General features: G+C 39.7%; 3 protein-coding genes across 5 annotated transcripts; 1 reads left to right on the plus strand and 2 right to left on the minus strand.

Annotated features, from left to right (window-relative positions):
* Positions 1 to 2,624: 2,624 nt before the first annotated feature.
* adipoqa (adiponectin, C1Q and collagen domain containing, a) lies at positions 2,625 to 8,039 on the plus strand. 3 transcript variants are annotated; one of them, XM_079806726.1, is made up of 3 exons: positions 2,625 to 2,749; positions 2,913 to 3,063; positions 6,494 to 7,698. In XM_079806726.1, the coding sequence occupies exons 2-3, from the start codon at positions 2,967 to 2,969 to the stop codon at positions 7,039 to 7,041; spliced, it is 645 nt and encodes a 214-aa protein (XP_079662852.1). In that variant the 5' UTR covers positions 2,625 to 2,749; positions 2,913 to 2,966; the 3' UTR covers positions 7,042 to 7,698. The 3 variants fall into 3 exon arrangements, with proteins under 3 accessions (XP_079662852.1, XP_079662850.1, XP_079662851.1); XM_079806724.1 differs by having other exon boundaries at positions 2,629 to 2,749; positions 2,829 to 3,063; positions 6,494 to 8,039; XM_079806725.1 differs by having other exon boundaries at positions 2,661 to 2,749; positions 2,893 to 3,063.
* and1 (actinodin1) lies at positions 8,014 to 14,132 on the minus strand. Its single transcript, XM_079806723.1, has 5 exons — positions 13,817 to 14,132; positions 11,930 to 12,011; positions 11,095 to 11,139; positions 10,844 to 10,983; positions 8,014 to 10,064 (listed from the first exon to the last, which is right to left on the minus strand). Exons 2-5 carry the CDS (start codon positions 11,991 to 11,993, stop codon positions 8,601 to 8,603), a joined length of 1,713 nt encoding a protein of 570 aa, XP_079662849.1. The 5' UTR covers positions 11,994 to 12,011; positions 13,817 to 14,132; the 3' UTR covers positions 8,014 to 8,600.
* A 78-nt stretch (positions 14,133 to 14,210) lies between these two features.
* cops9 (COP9 signalosome subunit 9) lies at positions 14,211 to 18,495 on the minus strand. The gene is made up of 3 exons (XM_079806727.1): positions 18,280 to 18,495; positions 17,860 to 17,932; positions 14,211 to 15,609 (listed from the first exon to the last, which is right to left on the minus strand). The coding sequence occupies exons 1-3, from the start codon at positions 18,340 to 18,342 to the stop codon at positions 15,572 to 15,574; spliced, it is 174 nt and encodes a 57-aa protein (XP_079662853.1). The 5' UTR covers positions 18,343 to 18,495; the 3' UTR covers positions 14,211 to 15,571.
* Positions 18,496 to 18,972: the final 477 nt, after the last annotated feature.

Consider the following 18,972-nt stretch of genomic DNA (forward strand, 5'->3'; position numbering starts at 1 on the left):
TATTTGAACACCCTGCTATTTTGCAAGTTCTCCCACTTAGAAATCATGGAGGGGTCTGAAATTGTCATCGTAGGTGCATGTCCACTGTGAGAGACATAATCTAAAAAAAAATCCAGAAATCACAATGTATGCTTTTTTTTTACTATTTATTTGTATGATTCAGCTGCAAATAAGTATTTGAACACCTGTCTATCAGCTAGAATTCTGACCCTGAAAGACCTGACCCTCAAAGACCTGTTAGTCTGCCTTTAAAATGTCCACCTCCACTCCATTTATTATCCTAAATTAGATGCACCTGTTTGAGGTCGTTAGCTGCATAAAGACACCTATCCACCCCATAAAATCAGTAAGAATCCAACTACTAACATGGCCAAGACCAAAGAGCTGTCCAGACACTAGGGACAAAATTGTACACCTCCACAAGGCTGGAAAGGGCTACGGGGAAATTGCCAAGCAGCTTGGTGAAAAAAATGTCCACTGTTGGAGTAATCATTAGAAAATGGAAGAAGCTAAACATGACTGTCAATCTCCCTTGCACTGGGGCTCCATGCAAGATCTCACCTCGTGGGGTCTCAATGATCCTAAGAAAGGTGAGAAATCAGCCCAGAACTACACGGGAGGAGCTGGTCAATGACCTGAAAAGAGCTGGGACCACCATTTCCAAGGTTACTTTTGGTAATACACTAAGACGTCATGGTGTGAAATCATGCATGGCACGGAAGGTTCCCCTGCTTAAACCAGCACATGACCAGGCCCGTCTTAAAGGGTAACTAAACCCCTGCTCAGAGCTTAAAGGGTAACTAAACCCCTGCTCAGAGCTTAACTCCACCCACTGGCAATTTTCAAAAAATGCTGGAAAAGTGGGCAGAGCCCGGCGGACACAGAGGGGACGAACCGAGGGCGGGGCTGAGCGGAGGGCGTGCACCTGAGACCCGCAGTGACGGATTGACTGACAGCTGTCAGACTCGCGAGTCGCAAAGATGGAGAATGACTGGAGTGACGCCAGCTTTGCAACAGAGCGGTCATTTCTCCTACCTTCACCTGAAGTGGAGGAGGGTGGATTGTCTGTAGACACAAACCCGGAGCCTTATCAATGCGAGCCGCTGCTCAAACTGCGTTAACTCCCGATGCCGACGATGCTAGTGAAGCAGCCGCGCAAGAGAACCGAGCTAATCTATCTGCGTCCGCGGCAACCACTTGCGTGTCAGGGTTTGAAAGCGCGTCTCATGTATGAAAATTATCTGTACACATGACGGGCGGCAATAATATCGCAAGAAAAGCCTGACGTGTACTGACAACTGCATTATTTAACCGTATTTTCTTCAATACAATGTTAAAGCAAGTGTCAAGTGAGTTTCATTCATAATGTTTCTACTTCATGTAATATGACAGTTCATACTGGAGTGAAGCCGTTCTCATCATGTGATTGGGGAAACATTTCTGAGGGCGTGGTGAGCTCGTGCCAGGGGCGCGGATAGTGAGCCGTTGGAGGTACCATCCTACGTCACGATGTACCACAACGTCCAATAGGAAAATTCAACTGCAGTAGCCACCGTTCAACCTTAAGAGGGCAGCACTTTGACGGTTTTACACCATATTTTATAGAATTAAAACACTTTATACTCAAATGTCAAAACATTTACTCGAATCATTGAACAGCATTAATAAAGCCCCATTATTACAGATCATTAACTAAAAAAAGTTGGTTTAGGGTTTAGTTACCCTTTAAGTTTGCCAATGACCATTTGGATGATCCAGAGGAGTCATGGGAGAAAGTCATGTGGTCAGATGAGACCAAAATAGAACTTTTTGGTCATAATTCAAAAATAATTATGAAAACAAATAAATAGTTAAAAAATCATACATTGTGATTTCTGGAGAAAAAAAAATTCAGATTATGTCTCTCACAGTGGACATGCATCTACGATGACAATTTCAGACCCCTCCATGATTTCTAAGTGGGAGAACTTGCAAAATAGCAGGGTGTTCAAATACTTATTTTCCTCACTGTATATATATATATATTTTAGGCTGTACGATTTAAAAATAAAAATGTTATGCTCACCAAGGCTGCATTTTAAAATCAAACACACAGTAAAAAAGAATAATATTGTGAAACAACGTAAAATTATATATAATATGTTTTAATTAATTCCTGTAATGGCAAAGCGAATTTTAGCAGTCTTCAGTGTCACGTGATCCTTCAGAAATCATTTTAATATGTGTTTTTGTCTCATGTACACACTTTTTCTATAAATACTGATACTTATATTAGCCACAAGGTGGCACCCTATGATTAGATTACAGAAGTTCTCCCTGTTCTCATGTTAGCTATATTGGTGAATTGTATGGCTAGTTTCCAAAGGGTCTTACAGACAGTAATCTCCTCCATCTCCCTCCTGAAATAAGCAAACCCCTCACAATATTCAGAAAGATCGAAAAAGCAATCAGATAACATATTAGCTACATTCTATTAGCTATCCACAGCAAGTGTGCATTAACCTGACTAGCATTAAGCAAAATGAATCAATCAACAACAATAAATATAGAAAACTCATACGGTCTTCTTATCTGAATGTGATAGTGTGACCGCTTGTTTAATACCACCAGCTGCTTTGCATGTCAGATATTTTTAGGGGTGACAAGCACAGAGGAAACTTGCACACAGGATCTCAAAAGGCAAAAGGACAACAGCTCATGCTATCACTCCACATAAAACACTGTAAATGACATAACTCTTGATGGCAAGGTAGGATAAAACATGCTTGTCTATTCCCGAAATTTGATGTCTTTACTTATCTAAATGCTATTTCATTGTAACGCAACAGATTGATCACATGGCTCTTACAATGAAGCGTGCATGGATAGCTGTGCTTTTTGTGATAATGACAGCCAGACTGGGCGTCTCTCAGGAGGAAAACACAGAGCTGGCTGAGCAGGACAGCAGGGAACCTTGTGCCCGCTGGATGAGGGGTGTTTCTGGAACCCCAGGGTTCAATGGAATCCCCGGGCGGGATGGACGTGATGGGCATGAAGGGGAGCAGGGAGATATCGGAGATCCAGGTGATTCATTAGCAGACCCATGAAAGTACACTTTATTGTCTAATATCAAAATGGACTCTAATTTGTTTCAATAGGCCTACAATTCCCAGAAAATCACACTATGCAAAACAAACAAAATAAATCAGGTAAAAACAATAAACATAAAAGCATCTGCCAAAATGGATATAAATGTAAATGGGAAATTGAAAAAAGGGTAGTTGAAAAACTTACATTACAAAATGCCTCAAATGTTTTTATTTTGGCCCTGTCAATTTCCTGTCAAATATTATAATCTTAATAGACATTTTGTACAAACTCACACACTCTCTTAAAATTAAAGGTTCCAAAAGGGTTTTCAGCAATGCCATAGAACAGGGTTCCTCAAATCCGGTCCTGGAGGGCCACTTCCCTGCAGAGATTAGTTCCTACTACCCTAATCAAACACACCTAATCAAGTCAAAAGCTGTGTCTCATTTCGAAAGGCTGTGTCCTCCAGAGGTCGCATTCAAAGGCTGCATGTGTCATCAAGGCTGTCTCATTTCAGAAAAGTAAGTAGGACACTCCAAATGTGACCTTCAAATGCGCCCTTCTTTCACAGGAATTCGGAGTGTGCATGAGGTGTATCCTTCGCTGCTGCTGCAGATAACACACAATTCTTTGCATTGCCATTAACAATGCATTTTTTCAAATAATATTTAAAAAAACATGACAGACGCTGGCAGATATGCAGTGGGGAGAACAAGTATTTGATACACTGCCGATTTTGCAGGTTTTCCTACTTTCAAAGCATGTAGAAGTCTGTAATTTTTATCATAGGTACTCTTCAACTGTGAGTGACGGAATCTAAAAATCCAAATCCAAAAATCCAGAAAATCACATTGTATGATTTTTAAATAATTAATTTGCATTTTATTGCATGACATAAGTATTTGATCACCTACCAACCAGTAAGAATTCCGGCTCTCACAGACCTGTTCGTTTTTCTTTAAGAAGCCCTCCTGTTCTCCACTCATTACCTGTATTAACTGCACCTGTTTGAACTTGTTACCTGTATAAAATACATCTGTCCACACACTCAATCAAACAGACTCCAACCTCTCCACAATGGCCAAGACCAGAGAGCTGTGTAAGGACATCAGGGATAAAATTGTAGACCTGCACAAGGCTGGGATGGGCTACAGGACAATAGGCAAGCAGCTTGGTGAGAAGGCAACAACTGTTGGCGCAATTATTATAAAATGGAAGTTCAAGATGACGGTCAATCTCCCTCGGTCTGGGGCACCATGCAAGATCTCTCCTCGTGGGGCATCAATGATCCTTAGGAAGGTGAGGGATCAGCCCAGAACTACATGGCAGGACCTGGTCGATGACCTGAAGAGAGCTGGGACCACAGTCTCAAAGAAAACCATTAGTAACACACCAGGCCGTCATGGATTAAAATCCTGCAGCGCACGCAAGGTCCCCCTGCTCAAGCCAGCACATGTCTAGGCCCGTCTGAAATTTGCCAATGACCATCTGGATTATCCAGAGGAGGAATGGGAGAAGGTCATGTGGTCTGATGAGACCAAAATAGAGCTTTTTGGTCTAAACTCCACTCGCCGTGTTTGGAGGAAGAAGAAGGATGAGTACAACCCCAAGAACACCATCCCAACCGTGAAGCATGGAGGTGGAAACATCATTCTTTGGGGATGCTTTTCTGCAAAGGGGACAGGACGACTGCACCGTATTGAGGGGAGGATGGATGGGGCCATGTATCACGAGATCTTGGCCAACAACCTCCTTCCCTCAGTAAGAGCATTGAAGATGGGTCGTGGCTGGGTCTTCCAGCATGACAACGACCCGAAACACACAGCCAAGGCAACTAAGGAGTGGCTCCGTAAGAAGCATCTCAAGGTCCTGGAGTGGTCTCGCCAGTCTCCAGACCTGAACCCAATAGAAAATCTTTGGAGGGAGCTGAAAGTCCATATTGACCAGCGACAGCCCCGAAACCTGAAGAATCTGGAGAAGGTCTGTGTGGAGGAGTAAGCCAAAATCCCTGCTGCAGTGTGTGCAAACCTGGTCAAGAACTACAGGAAACGTATGATCTCTGTAATTGCAAACAAAGGTTTATTTTTTTAGATTCCGTCACTCACAGTTGAAGAGTACCTATGATAAACATTACAGACCTCTACATGCTTTGTAAGTAGGAAAACCTGCAAAATCGGCAGTGTATCAAATACTTGTTCTCCCCACTGTACACAAAAGCGAAGATGTGGTGTTTAAATATAAGATGTTTCAAGCTTGTTTTTGTTTTTAAGCTGTATTACCTCAAATAGATAGTTGTGGTAAACAGGATTACAAGTGTTTAGTGATTTTTAAACGTTTAGAACAGTACTTTGCTGTCAAGGCAAGAAACATATCATAGTCATTTTCAAGTTATAAATAATTTTCATTCATATAACTGGTGTGAGAGCGCAACGACGCTGTGAAAGTGTTGGCATAGCAACGTGATTCTTCCTGCCTGTGTGTCCTACGAAGGACGTCTCGTTTAATTCTGATTAAGGACACTCCGCATACCGCATCCTTCACAGGATGTGTCCTCCGGAGGCTAATGTCATCAGAGTTACTAGAAAATTGCAGGTAGGTGAGTTTGATCATGGTTTGAGTTAAACTCTGCAGGACAGTGGACCTAAAGGGCTGGGTTTGCGGAACCCACCATTTGGGTTCCCCAAAAAACCTTTTGGTGAACAGTTCTTAAAAGAAACTTTTTTTTCTCTCAGAACATTTTGAGGATGTTAAAGGTGCTTCATTGAACCATCAATGCCACTAAAGAACCTTTATCAATACAACAAATCACAGTGTCGACCCTTTGCAGGCATGTTCATGAACTTAAATGAGAAAAAGTCACAAAAGTTCAACAAAAACATCACAGGTTAACCAGTACTTCTGACAACTCAAAAATCAAAATGGGTCAAATTGACCGGCAACATAATACGTAGAAACACACTCAAATAAGTTGTGAGTGAAGTATACAGTACCTTTGTGGACTCTTCTCATTTAACAAGATAAAATGTTTGTCTACCAAAAAAAAACCTTATGCTACGTTCACACTGTCACTTTTTTGGGATTGACAACCGCATTTACTTACAGGTGTATGAGTCTTGAAATGTCCCGTTCACAGCAGCTTCTAATAGCATCTCGAGTATTGTCTGTATGACTGTGCAGCGGGAGTCAATCCCGTATTTTTTTCCAGTAAACATCGCTTTTAACATAAGAGTCCAATCGAGCCGTGAGTTCATACATCAAATCTTTATTAACCAATGGCCATCACTGTAAGTTCCCGAGAATGCAGTCCTGAAAATGTACAGGTTTGGTTATGCAGTTGTCACTCCCGTAAATAACTGAACTGTGTGTGAATGTAAACGTATTAAGGACTCAAATACCAGAGTGACCACCGTATTCTGCTGTCAAGGTTCCAAGGGTCCAAATGGAGAGCCAGGTGAACCAGGGGACGAGGGACTTGCGGGCAAAAGAGGATTTCCTGGAAACCCAGGTCTGAAAGGAGAAAGTGGAGAGGGTTCATTCCCCTACCACTCAGCTTTTAGCATGGGACTTGCAGGTAAAATCAGTCTTAGTGGAGCTCCCATTCGCTTCACTAAGACCTTCTACAATGAGCAGCACCACTATGATGACATCTCCGGAAAGTTTCGCTGTGCAATCCCTGGGATCTACTACTTCACGTATCACCTCACTATCAACGGAAAGGAGACCAAGGTAGCTATGTTCCGAAATGGCCGGACTGTGGCCTTCACTCTTGACCAGTTCCACAATGGAAATCTGGATCAAGCCTCCGGAGGGGCAATTTTAAATCTGTCTGCTGGAGATGAGGTTTGGCTTCAGTTGTATGATGACATATTTGATGCAGGGATTTATGCTGATACCAACAATGACTCCACCTTCACTGGCTTCCTTTTGACTCCTCAAATCTTAAGCAACCCATTTGACAACCGCAGACGCTGACATCTATGTCGATGTATTTGTATCCATATGTTCTCTTAATCTTATTGAACAGTCAGTTTAATGCAGCATGCAGATATCATTTGCAGTGTGTTTTTTTTATACTGTCACAAGCCCTGTCATTTTTAGATTTATAGGCCAGATCACAGGGAGTCTGCCCGCTCAACCGCTAAACGTCACATCTAGCCAACTGGCTTTCTTTCAACACAGCGGTCTAGTTTAGCACACATCATCCTAGCAGATATTTGAATCAATGTTCAAGGTCAGTATATGTCATCATACATGCTGAGCTACGACCTTATAATTATATTTTGTTTAGATTGTGTGTTGGGGTGTAAAATACTTGCGATCTTGTACGTTGCAACAGCTCTTTAATCACTTAACCAAAATAGCATCACGGCTGTTGAGAATTTATATTCATTAATGTTAATTTGAAGTATTTTAGGCTAATGGCGGTCACAACTTGAACTGTGTTCTTGAAGAAACTGCTTCAGTATGGAGTGTTTCATCTTTCTAAACTCCCAAGACCGTTAACTGGAAAATAATGCAAATTATGTGACATATTACTGACAAAGACAAAGTTAAGATTGCTAAAGTTTAAATGTGAAAGCAGTATATGTACTGGTGGGTTGCTTGTAATTAAATATGGATTTGTATGCTAATTTGGTGCAATTTCATTATTTGTGTGTCAACTTCACTTCAATTTACATTTCTTTTCAAAGCAGCTTTACAGAAAAAGAGATGGAAAAGTGCCATAATTAATTAATTTGTAATATTGCATTGCTCTGTGAATGACAATAGGAGTTATGGCATACTAATTCACTTGTATGATATAGTCCAATCAAAATAATGTGAGCAACAACCATTTCTGCCAAAAGCAGAAATTGTACAATGTAATTTCATTGTATTATACTGAAAAACTATTTGTTTAATTGGGTAGTAATCATACATTTGCAACAAAAAAGAGCTCAAGATCTTTAAAGCTTTTATTTGAAACATTCAAAGAAAAACATCTTACAAATATGCAAACAAATCACAAAGCATCAATTTGGCAATTTAAAAAAAGAATACAAATAAGCAAGGGCCCAGAAGTTCATTAAATATTAATTTGAAGGGAGATTGTCCAATGAATCTAACGAAAATGGGAGAGGTGATCATGATTACAGTATATTCAAGTACACTATTGATCTTTCATACACTTTGTTTGGCTTATTTTTCCCGCCACAAAGATATGGAGAGCTAGGAAGAGTGCTCCTCTATTAGAAAATAGAGCTGACAACACCCTCTGTCTATAAGTCAATCTCCTAGAGAAGCTGCAACAAACAATAAGGTTACATGGGCTAAAAGAATCAGCAAGAAGTCATAAGAAACAAAACAACTTTTTTCCCTATACAAGTGCTCCAGAGCTAGGAAATTTCAGCAGCTCTCGAAAATATTGTGTGAAATCCTGTGAAACTGATGTGCACCTTTTCTACAAGTGTGCATTTCAATATTTATCTACAAAAAAACACACACACATTCTGTCCTGATCTACTTTTCTTGGCATACATTGTCACAGGTATTTATTTATTTCTGTAGTCTCCATTGTAGGCACGGTGGTCATCCTGGCCAGGATACCGACCACCATATCCTCTCAGGACATCTTGAAAATTAATTGGTCCTGGTTCCTGGGGGCCGTATCCTGCGTATGGATCCTCTTGTCCGCTCACGTAGGGATCGTATTGCTGTTGGTCATAGCCTGGGGTCTCGGGGTAGGGCTCTTCTCGATGCTGGGGGACCTCCTCGTGGGATTGCTCCCGAGCTGGATGCTCCTCTTGAGGTGAAGGACTAGCTGGTTCGGCCGGCTGGTAGCGGCGCAAGCGGCAGTTTCTGTCGTACTCTGGGTCGCAGTCGGGATCAGGCTCGATCACCCCACTTCTGGATCCATCAGCATTTAGGTGGGGCTCATAGGGTTCGGTCTGTCTGTGCACAGCAGGACGGGGCTCGTTTTGGGAACCCAGTGGGAAGCACTCTTCATCATACCCAATGAAACAGTCATAGCCCTCTTTGGTCTTCCCACGGGGTCCCAAAGGATGTTGAGGTTCCTCCGGTTGGTGCCTTTGAGGTTGGAGCTGTGTAGGCAGGTGTCTTCGCAGGTCAGCCCCAGCAGATGCATCTCGGTACATGGAATAAGGGTCGTGACGAGGGCTCGGAGGTGCCCGCATGGCGCCGGCTTCAGATGCGGGGTCGTCTTTCAGATCTTCAGAGGCCAAGCTGCCAAACCTTGTGGCTGTCAGAGGGTTGCAGTTATTATCATAGAGAGGGTTGCAGGGTCTCTCCAAGCCAGAAGGTGGGGCTTCGAGGTTCTGCGAGGATGCCAGAGCAGCAGCATAAGCACAGTATGGGTCAACCCGAGGGTCACAATGGGGATACCGCATGTACAGACTAGATGGTGCCTTCTGGGCCAGATGGGGGACGCAGTGAGGATCTGTCTTAGGGTTGCAGCCGAGATGGGCGTAGGATGGGGCCATGGCAGCAGCAGGCTTGTATCCGTAAGCAGCACGGAGGTGGTACTGGAGACATTCAACATCTTCCGCGTCACAGATGCGCAACAACTCTGCTCTCTGCTCAGCTGACAGGAAGGATTGCACCAACGGAGAATGGTAGTAGTAACCAGAACGTGGATCCTTCACCACAGGAGTGTGGAGGTAAGCTGGGGCTTTAACTGGAGCAGGTGCAGGTGCAGGTGCAGGGCCTTTGACAGCAGCTGGGGCCGGAGCCAGGTATGGGTAATATGAGTATCCATTCGCATACAAGCAATACGGGTCTCTGTAAGGGTCACAAGACTTGACTGGTGCAGGCGCTGGTGCCTCAGCCTTGGGCTTGGGTCTGTTGGTGTATGAGGCCACGCAGTTTGGGTCATCAGACTCAGAACAAGACTTGTAGATGTCACCTAGGTGCTGCAGGTACAGCTTGTAGGAACGACGTGCCTCAGCCCGATTCTTGTTCTGCAAGTATGCCAGATAGACGCGATCCAGCTGTGCAACCTGAAAGGTGACAGCGAATGATCTCGATTCAGTACTTGGATTATACAACCAACACAAAATACATAAGTAACTTAATCATACCCCAATTTTTTTTATTTATAGTATTACATTTCCAGTAAGTTCAAGTTCCAATAACCGATAAATGGCGGATATTAAAAAATGGGGTAACACTTTAGTTTAGTGTCCAAATCTCACTATTAACTAGTTGCTTATTAGCATGCATATTACTAGGATATTGGCTGTTTATTAGTACTTATAAAGCACATAATAATGCCTTATTCTGCATGACAATATTCAGCACCCTTAATCCTACCCAATATCTAAACTTAACAACTACCTTACTAACTATTAATAAGCAGTAATTAGGAGTTTATCGAGGCAAAGGTCATAGTTAATAGTGAGATTTGACCCTAATCTAAAGTGTGATCAAAATTGTACCTTTTTTGAATAAATACATTTATAAAAAATAAAACACTAAAAACAAGTGAATATAGACATGAGAAAATTACAATGTGCAGAATGAAAATGGGAAAATATTGGCTAAAATATGAATTATTTAATTATTAGTGCTTTAAAGATTAACTTTCAGTGAGCATTAGAAGATTTCAAAATGTACAATCTAAAAGTAAAAACAGTAGAAATGACCATGACGTTTAAATATAATTTGCTGTTACTGATCAATGGTATCGATTATATTGAGATATTTCTCAGATTAACCTATGCAAAAACTATGATAGGTTGTAGTAGGTCCTGTTTAGTTCACATTATGCTGTACTCACTCCCTCTTGGTTCCCATTGTCAGTGAAGTACTTGTACCAGCTCCAGAAGTCAGAGTGCTGCTTGTACCAACTGATGTTTCTCCTGTTGCGGATTAGTTTCTTTGGGCCTGCCTCAACGCCTGTGTTTTCATCTCTTCCATCTGGCAGAAACATTACATGTTGCTTCATTGTGCCTATCTAACATATTATACTGCTATACAACAGATATATCAATAAAAGACTGACAGAACAGGAGAACAAGCTATACTTACCGTCTCCTTTTAAACGCTGGGTAACAGGGCCAGCCAACAGAAGCTCTTTTAAAGAAGAAGAGTAGAGAGAAAAGAAATTAGGGGGTCCAGGTCTCAACCAGATGTTGCATTTGTCAAAGACAGTGTAGAAAATGCTTACAGAGAGTAAAGACCCAATGAGCTGAGGGCAGCAGGATGCAGTTTTACAAGTTTCGGGGGGAGGGAAAGGTGGTAACATACAGGGTTTTGTAGGAAATTAATCTTCAAACAGCACACATCAGCACTTTGATGCCTGGCAGCAGGGGGCTTCAGTAACTGGGCTCATACAAGCAAAAGCTATAAAATCTACAAAGGGAAGGAACCTCTATACCTACAGGTGAACCTAATTATCCTAGCATCAGAAAAATGTCCGAACGGACACTTTTTCCATCTTATCTCTCTTAAGGTAACGTTCATCTCAGCTGGAATGGAGACTAATGGATCATGGATGTGTAGTCTATACTGTGAGGGGACTCAACGGAAGATCTCAGTGTCTTATATGATGCAGGTAAAGGAAATGTCGCTCTTTCAGAGTATCAGCAAGTTTATTTTTATGAGCTTGTAAACTGCTGCCACATCTGGAAACCTGGTGCTGTTGAGTTTTGCTGACAACTGTTAATGATTTTATCAGTTGCAGAGCAAAAAGCAAAGCACTCAGAAAACTGATACCCTCTCGTCCGCTATACAGGACTTTTGGGAAATTCATGTATTCTAGAAGATACATGGTCATGAAGCTTCTAACAGATATTTTATCATAGAACTACTAAAATGAGGATGCATACCTAAATTATTAAAAGAATAATTCAAACAATCTCACCTGGTAATAGTAATGTTGCAAGCAGCAACACATGGAAGATGGAAGATCCTCTGAAAGAAGCCATTCTTAACCTTCCTGATTCCTTTGGATAAACAACATTAATTAAAGCATTTATTTGCATTTTCATAAGCGTTCATATCCATACTTTAAGATGATGAACCTCAATCAAGATGATAATGAGAGTTGTTATGAGAGAAAGCTTCCTACTGTAGATATTTTATTATCTAAATTTAGAGCTGAAGAATTTATCAAGTTGGAAAAGAAAACTTAAATATAGGTGATTCTATCTGCAGGTACATTTGGTGTCTAAAGTCGTTCTTTTTTCAGATTCTTTTGAAATGGTTATATTTGTAATTATTTTAATAATTTGTTAGGCTACTCATTGTCATGGATCACAAGATGTTACAGGCCATAACAATATAATATTCTCTGCCTTATAGCTGAAAATCATGGTTTCCTGTATCATTGTGTAATGTAATATCTTATATTTTGGGAATATTTCATTTATTTTATTTATAAAAGCCTTAGAGGGATAGTTCACCCAAAATGACAATTATGTCATCATTTACTCGCCCTCAAGTTGTTTCAAACCTGTACGAGTTTCTTTGTTCTGCTGAACACAAAAGAAGATATTTTGGAGAATGTTTCTAACCAAGAGAGAGCAACCATTGACTACCACAGTAGGGGAAAAAAATACTATGGTAGTCAATGGTTGCTCTCTCTGCTTGGTTACAAACATTCTCCAAAATATCTTTTGTGTTCAGCAAAACAAAGAAACTCGTACAGGTTTGAAACAACTTGTGAGTAATGACTGAATTTTCATTTTTGGGTGAACTATTCCTTTAAATAATATTTTTCCTAATTCTACAACATTAAATAAAAATAATAAATATTTTGTCAATTATGTTACCGTACCATACATTGCCTTTAAATTGGTGGAATTGTCTCCCACAACTATGTAAGATACAGGAAATTATGTCACTTTCCCTCACTGATCCTCACTGACAAGATCTGAAGCACTGAAAGTTATGTGTGCTCTCTCTGAGAAAATATTTTATTATAAACAGTTCTTACACAGTGTTATTTTTTTGAAACGTCAAAATTGTTACCACAATATCAAAAGGAAATTATCACGGATCACACAGTGGGTTGTTTAAAAGTATTTTAATCATGATGTCGTGTGCTCTTAGCGTTTATGCTAGCAAGTGGAGTTTTTGGCTAAAGTTTTAAATAGTAAATCCTGTTACCGTCAAACTCTGTAACTGTAACCAATGTTATTTCTACACATTGCCTAATTTGTCTGTAACAGTTGACAAACAATACTATAAAGAAAAAAATGTTTCACTAAAAGTAAAAAAAAAAAAAAAAATTAAGCAAGTAACTTTTTTTAAGAATTATTAAAATTGAATGTGTTTTCAATAAGAATACGGGAAAGTGTTTTTTTTTTTATGTGAACTTTTTGAAATACTGAATGTATCTCGAATTATAGAATCAAACAATGACAAACAATTCACTCCATATGGTTGATTACCTGCTAATTATTTGTTGTTACATGTTACAAATGCCTGTATACAAAGAAAATTAAGGGTTTCTTCACCCGTGAGACGTGTGGCATTTGCAATTTCAAGGTAAGTTCAACAAACATTACATTTACACATTTGAGCTCTTTACACTATCTCATAATATTCCTGTCGATGTCAGCATTTTGCTGGTCCAGCATTCAAGATGAACAAAAACAAAACAGTATTTTCTTAAATATATACATTTCTTATGATCTTTTAATTGTGCATTCTGTAAGCACAGTAAATATTGGTGCACATCTGCATATTGTTAAAGGTTTTTGAAATATTGAAGAGGACATACAAAGGGGTCGGAGCTGTGACTTACCTGTGTCAGGATGTGGTGACGTGAACCTCTGAAGAGAGGCAGTCTGTGACAGCCGACTGGGCCTTGAAGTTCAGCTCTGCAGCTGACGGACTGGAAGAGGAAGGTGAGCCAATCCCCTCGTGTACTAGTCTCAACACACCCCTGTACACCGACTGTGCCACCGTTGACAACCTGGCCACAATTTAAACCCAACCTTGATAATTAAAAGCAAAAAAGGTGCATCCCATGGGGCCAAGTACGCTGCTTCCAACACTACCATTGGCCTTCTCTGGCCAAGCAAGCCAACCAATCAGATGTTGTAATTATAGACACAGACACAGGAGAGAAAAGAAAATCAACTGTTTTACATATAGAAAGTATACAGGGAAAAAACGCAAAATGCAAAGAACAAGAATCAGGACATACAAATTCAATTTATTAGAAAATTAGCAATAATTGAGGTACATAAAATTAAACCACCTATATTTCTATTCCTAAACTAGTTGATTTCAAAACTGAGAATGTAAAAAAGGTGTATTTATTACCTTTATCATTAGCTTTCAGTTACTAAATAAGTGGTTTTTTGCTTAATGTGAACCCTGTAAACAAATCTAAATTTGTTTTTGAGTTGAATCGGGCCAATACGCTTGCAGTTTACATTTAAGTCCATATAATAACACAACTTCAGGGTTGTCATTACAAACTGGGAACATACTATACATGTCTAAACATTTCTGAGTAAATGGGGAGGACGTTCCCCATAAATGTTTTGTCAAGCGACGATCCTTGTTATCTTTAACTAACAGAATAACGGACATTAAACAAATCTCTATATACACTGAATATTGTGTGTGAGACTAAATGCACTGAACCGTCAAGTGCAGCAAACTTTGTAAAAACCCCTCATGGGGAATTTTATCATACACACATCTGCCAAGCACCAGCTCAATCCATCATCCCATAATTAACTGCACAGAATGACATTAAAAGTGATCATTCACAATTAAAACCCTTTTTATGCAGCGATACAGATTAGTTAAAGGGATAGTTCACCCAAAAATGAAAACCTTGGCATCAGTTACTCACCCTCGTGTTGTTCCAAACTGCTATGAATTTCTTCTGTTGAACACAAGATATTTTAAAGAATGTTGGTAATCAAACAGTTGTTGGTAGCCATTGACTACCATAGTATTTTTGTTTTCCTACTATGGAAGTCAAGACTGCTGTCAACTGTTTGATTACCAAAATTCTTTAAAATATCATCTTTTTTGTTCAGCAGAGGAAACCCATACAGGTTTGGAACAACTTGAGGGTGAGTAAGTGTCAGAAATTACATTTTTGGGTGAACTATCCCTTTAATGTATGTATTTTTTTAATCGTCTAACCTGAATAAAAACAGATTATGATGCGAGTTCAGATATATATGGACGAAAAAATATTTTTATGTCAATGTAAGAGCGTAAAACATCTGTCTTCATGTTAACAGAGGATCGCACATGTAATTATGCACACTTACAGGTGTCCAGGAATGTGCAAAAACCTACAATCAGGGCTAGAAACAGATTTCAGCCTAGGGAAAAAAACATTTATAATAATTCCAACTTTTGACGTGGAATGTCTGGGATTTTTAACATGTGGAAACATCTGCGTAGGGAAGCGTTTGTATTGCACACAAGTTTATTAATGAACTGAAAAGTTAACAATGCAACATCACTCACTTAAATGTACAATGAACATTTTATACAATGGAGAAATTCCTCCTATTCGTCCTCTTCATCACAGAATATCATCGTCATCAAACAGATCTTCAAAATCTGTGGAGAAAGAGAAGAGAAGTGTAAAGGAGTAGCACAACACAAAAAAGATGTACTTTCTCTATAAATACAGTACTTTTAATTTAACAAAATAAACCTGAATATGAAGAGCTTTTTGCTTTTTGACTAGTCTGCACAAATACCTGATCTATGAAATGCTGTTCTCAGTAAAACAAGGGTATTATCGGGGTCTCTGGGTTATTTTCCGTAAAGCTTTCAAAAAAGGCCCCCTGATAAAACGCCCCCGCGTGACACGTGTTCAGCTACTTCAAGCGCTGCAGATGGATACAGAGGCCCTAAAGAGGGAAGACCTGCTGCGCTGGAGCCAATGAAGCCCAATAAAAGCGCTTTACATGGGCTCAGTTTCATACCTCCTTTACTTTTTAACTGCCTGCTTTTTAGGTCATCCTGTGCCAAGCTGAAACTACCTTTACTGTCAGTATATAGAGCCGGCGGAAAAGTGTACAGAAAATTGTAGAGTGTGCATGCTAAAGCACTTTGCAATATTCCGTTGCCAAGCAAACAACAAAAAACAGCAATTTAAATGACGGAAAGAATGTTTTTTAAACAGATTTTGCACAGAAACAACACGCATACATATTGAAAACAATATGTAATATGTTAAAAACATATATTAGTTGAATATATCACATTCATTCCATGAGCGTTGGATGGAGTGATGTAAAGTATGCCATTACTGGACTGTAGAGCAGTGGAGACGTGTTCTCTAGAGTGACGAATCACGCTTTTCTGTCTGGCAGTCCAATGGATAAGTCTGGGTTTGGCCGTTGCCAGGAGAACGGTACTTGCCTGACTGTATTGTGCCAGGTGTAAAGTTTGGTGGAGGGGGGATTATGGTGTGGGGATGTTTTTCAGGGGTTGGGCTTGGCCCCTTAGTTCCAGTGAAAGGAACTCTTAATGCTTCAGCATACCAAGACATTTTGGACAATTTCATGCTCCCAACTTTGTGGGAACAGTTTGGGGATGGCCCCTTTCTGTTCCAACATGACTGTGCACCAGTGCACAAAGCAAGGTCCATAAAGACATGGATGAGCGAGTTTGGTGTGGAGGAACTCGTGTGGAGGAACTTGACTGGCCTGCACAGAGTCCTGACCTCAACCCGATAGAACACCTTTGGGATGAATTAGACAGAGACTGCAGGCCAGGCCTTCTTGTCCAACATCAGTGCCTGACCTCACAAATGCGCTCTCTGTGCAAGCAGTTTGTCACGTTGGTTATGTTGACGGAAGTTAGCCTATTTTCAGGTGCTGTGTAATATCATTGCGCCGCTGCACCCATGGTACGGCAGCAAAGTTCCTTGATTATTACGCAGAGTGTATAGTTCCTAGCCATAATCGGGCTAGAAAATTGCAACATATCATTGTTATAGTGTACATACAGTACATTAACACAAACATTATATAAGTGTGTGTGCACATTTATTTATTTATATATTAATAAACGAGAGAGAGAGAGAGAGAGAGAGAGAGAGAGAGAGAGAGAGAGAGAGAGAGAGAGAGAGAGAGAGAGAGAGAGAGAGAGAGAGAGAGAGAGAGAGAGAGAGAGAGAGAGAGAATATTTTTTATCAATATATAAAGTATTATTTGAAAAACGTAAACTAAACGTAAATTAGTAATGTTGCCTTGGTAATAAACTGAAATAAGTTAAAGTTGAAGCACTACAAGTATTATCTGGAAAGAAATAAAAACTAAAATAAACAAGAAATTGCAATATTTAACAACAAAAAATAATATAAAACTTAATAATATAAAAATACAATCACATAAAAATACTCAAATTTACATGAAAACAAAAAAATATATAAATAAAAGCCAATTCAAAATAGTAAAAAACTAAAATAATGATACACTCACAACAGCTGATTTAACTATTACATGACCCATGAATACCATAAACACAAAAAATTGTGCCATACTAAAGATCATATTGAGATTTATACCAATAATCCACCAATAATTTACCAATTATCCATATAAATAAAATTGTAAGCAGATAAAACACCGTATTTCAATGTAGAATTTAAAAATAGCAATTTCCAGGCCTGGAGTAGTAAATAAATATTGAAAATGTGTAAGTTTTGCTCTGCTCTAAAGTATTTCATCTGTACAAATAAAAACCTTAAAAACCCAGGAATTTCCATTGAAATAATTTCTAGTAATTGGACAGTCAAAGAAAGTAAATGGTCATTGTATTGTATTGTATCAGATAACTGGAGTTTGTGAGTCTCACCATTGAAAAAGTCTGAGTGCACTGCCTTCTCATTGGCGGCCAGATCCATTAGCAGTCCAGTGCTGCCCCCTGCCTGTCAACACACACACACACACAGCACTACTAAAGACCTGTCCACACATTTACTCAGTCATTTATTTTAAACGTCATACTTTTTTAGAACAAACAATACACCACAAACATTGTTTGAATAAATACTAAGGAGATAATGTGTGCATCTGGAGAAACTGGACTAACGTTAGATTGGATTAGCTAACGTTACACACAATAGCTACGTTAGCGCAGATTTAAATGAAATGGCGCACAAATCTGTTCAATTACATACATCTGAGATTCTTTAGCCTATGTAACTTAAACTTAAAGATAACTCACACGTCGTATCACAGGCTATCGTACAGTGAACAATGTGTAAACACCAACCTCATCCAGGTCCACATACGGACCAGCTCCCTCGGGAAACATCTCGTCAACTGCTGGCTTCATGACTTCAGCACGAGTTTTTATAAAAAAGCAGCGATAGATAAATGTTAAAATTGTGTGTTTTTCAGCTCACTGTCAAATTCACCAAAACAAACCGTTCGTTGTGTCCCCTCTGTTTCCGTTGGTGTTTTGATGCGCGATGTCCGATTCGTGAATGAATTGTTCTTTTGAGTCGGGTCTTTTTAAATGAAGTCGATTTGAATGATTTGTTCGCGCAAACGTTTTCAAGACATGTGCATGAATGCAAGCTGTATTTTTAAATGACTGTAGTAAATGTAATAAATGTACACATAACTCATTAATAACAGCAATCAACAGCCATATTAGGCTTTATGTGGTTTTATTTTAATGCATGAAATCTGCCACACCAGTCGCTAGGGACCACATGATCGAATCGGTTCTTTATAACGAACTGTTTGAAGGAATCGATTCGCGGGTTGTTGAGGGTTTTTTTTTCAGGCTTCACTTCATTAGTTGTGTTACGTTGAAATGTGACCGGCTGGAAAACGGGTCCCACTGGCTCCGTTGGAGAACTGGTCCTCACAGTTTATTAGTGATGGTATTAAAATCCCTTCAGTGCATCAGGATGATACTTTTGTTTTATTTCTTACATTTCCTATACTCGTATAATAC

This window comes from Gobio gobio (assembly GCF_949357685.1).
Source record: "Gobio gobio genome assembly, chromosome: 23".
NCBI lineage: Eukaryota > Metazoa > Chordata > Actinopteri > Cypriniformes > Gobionidae > Gobio > Gobio gobio.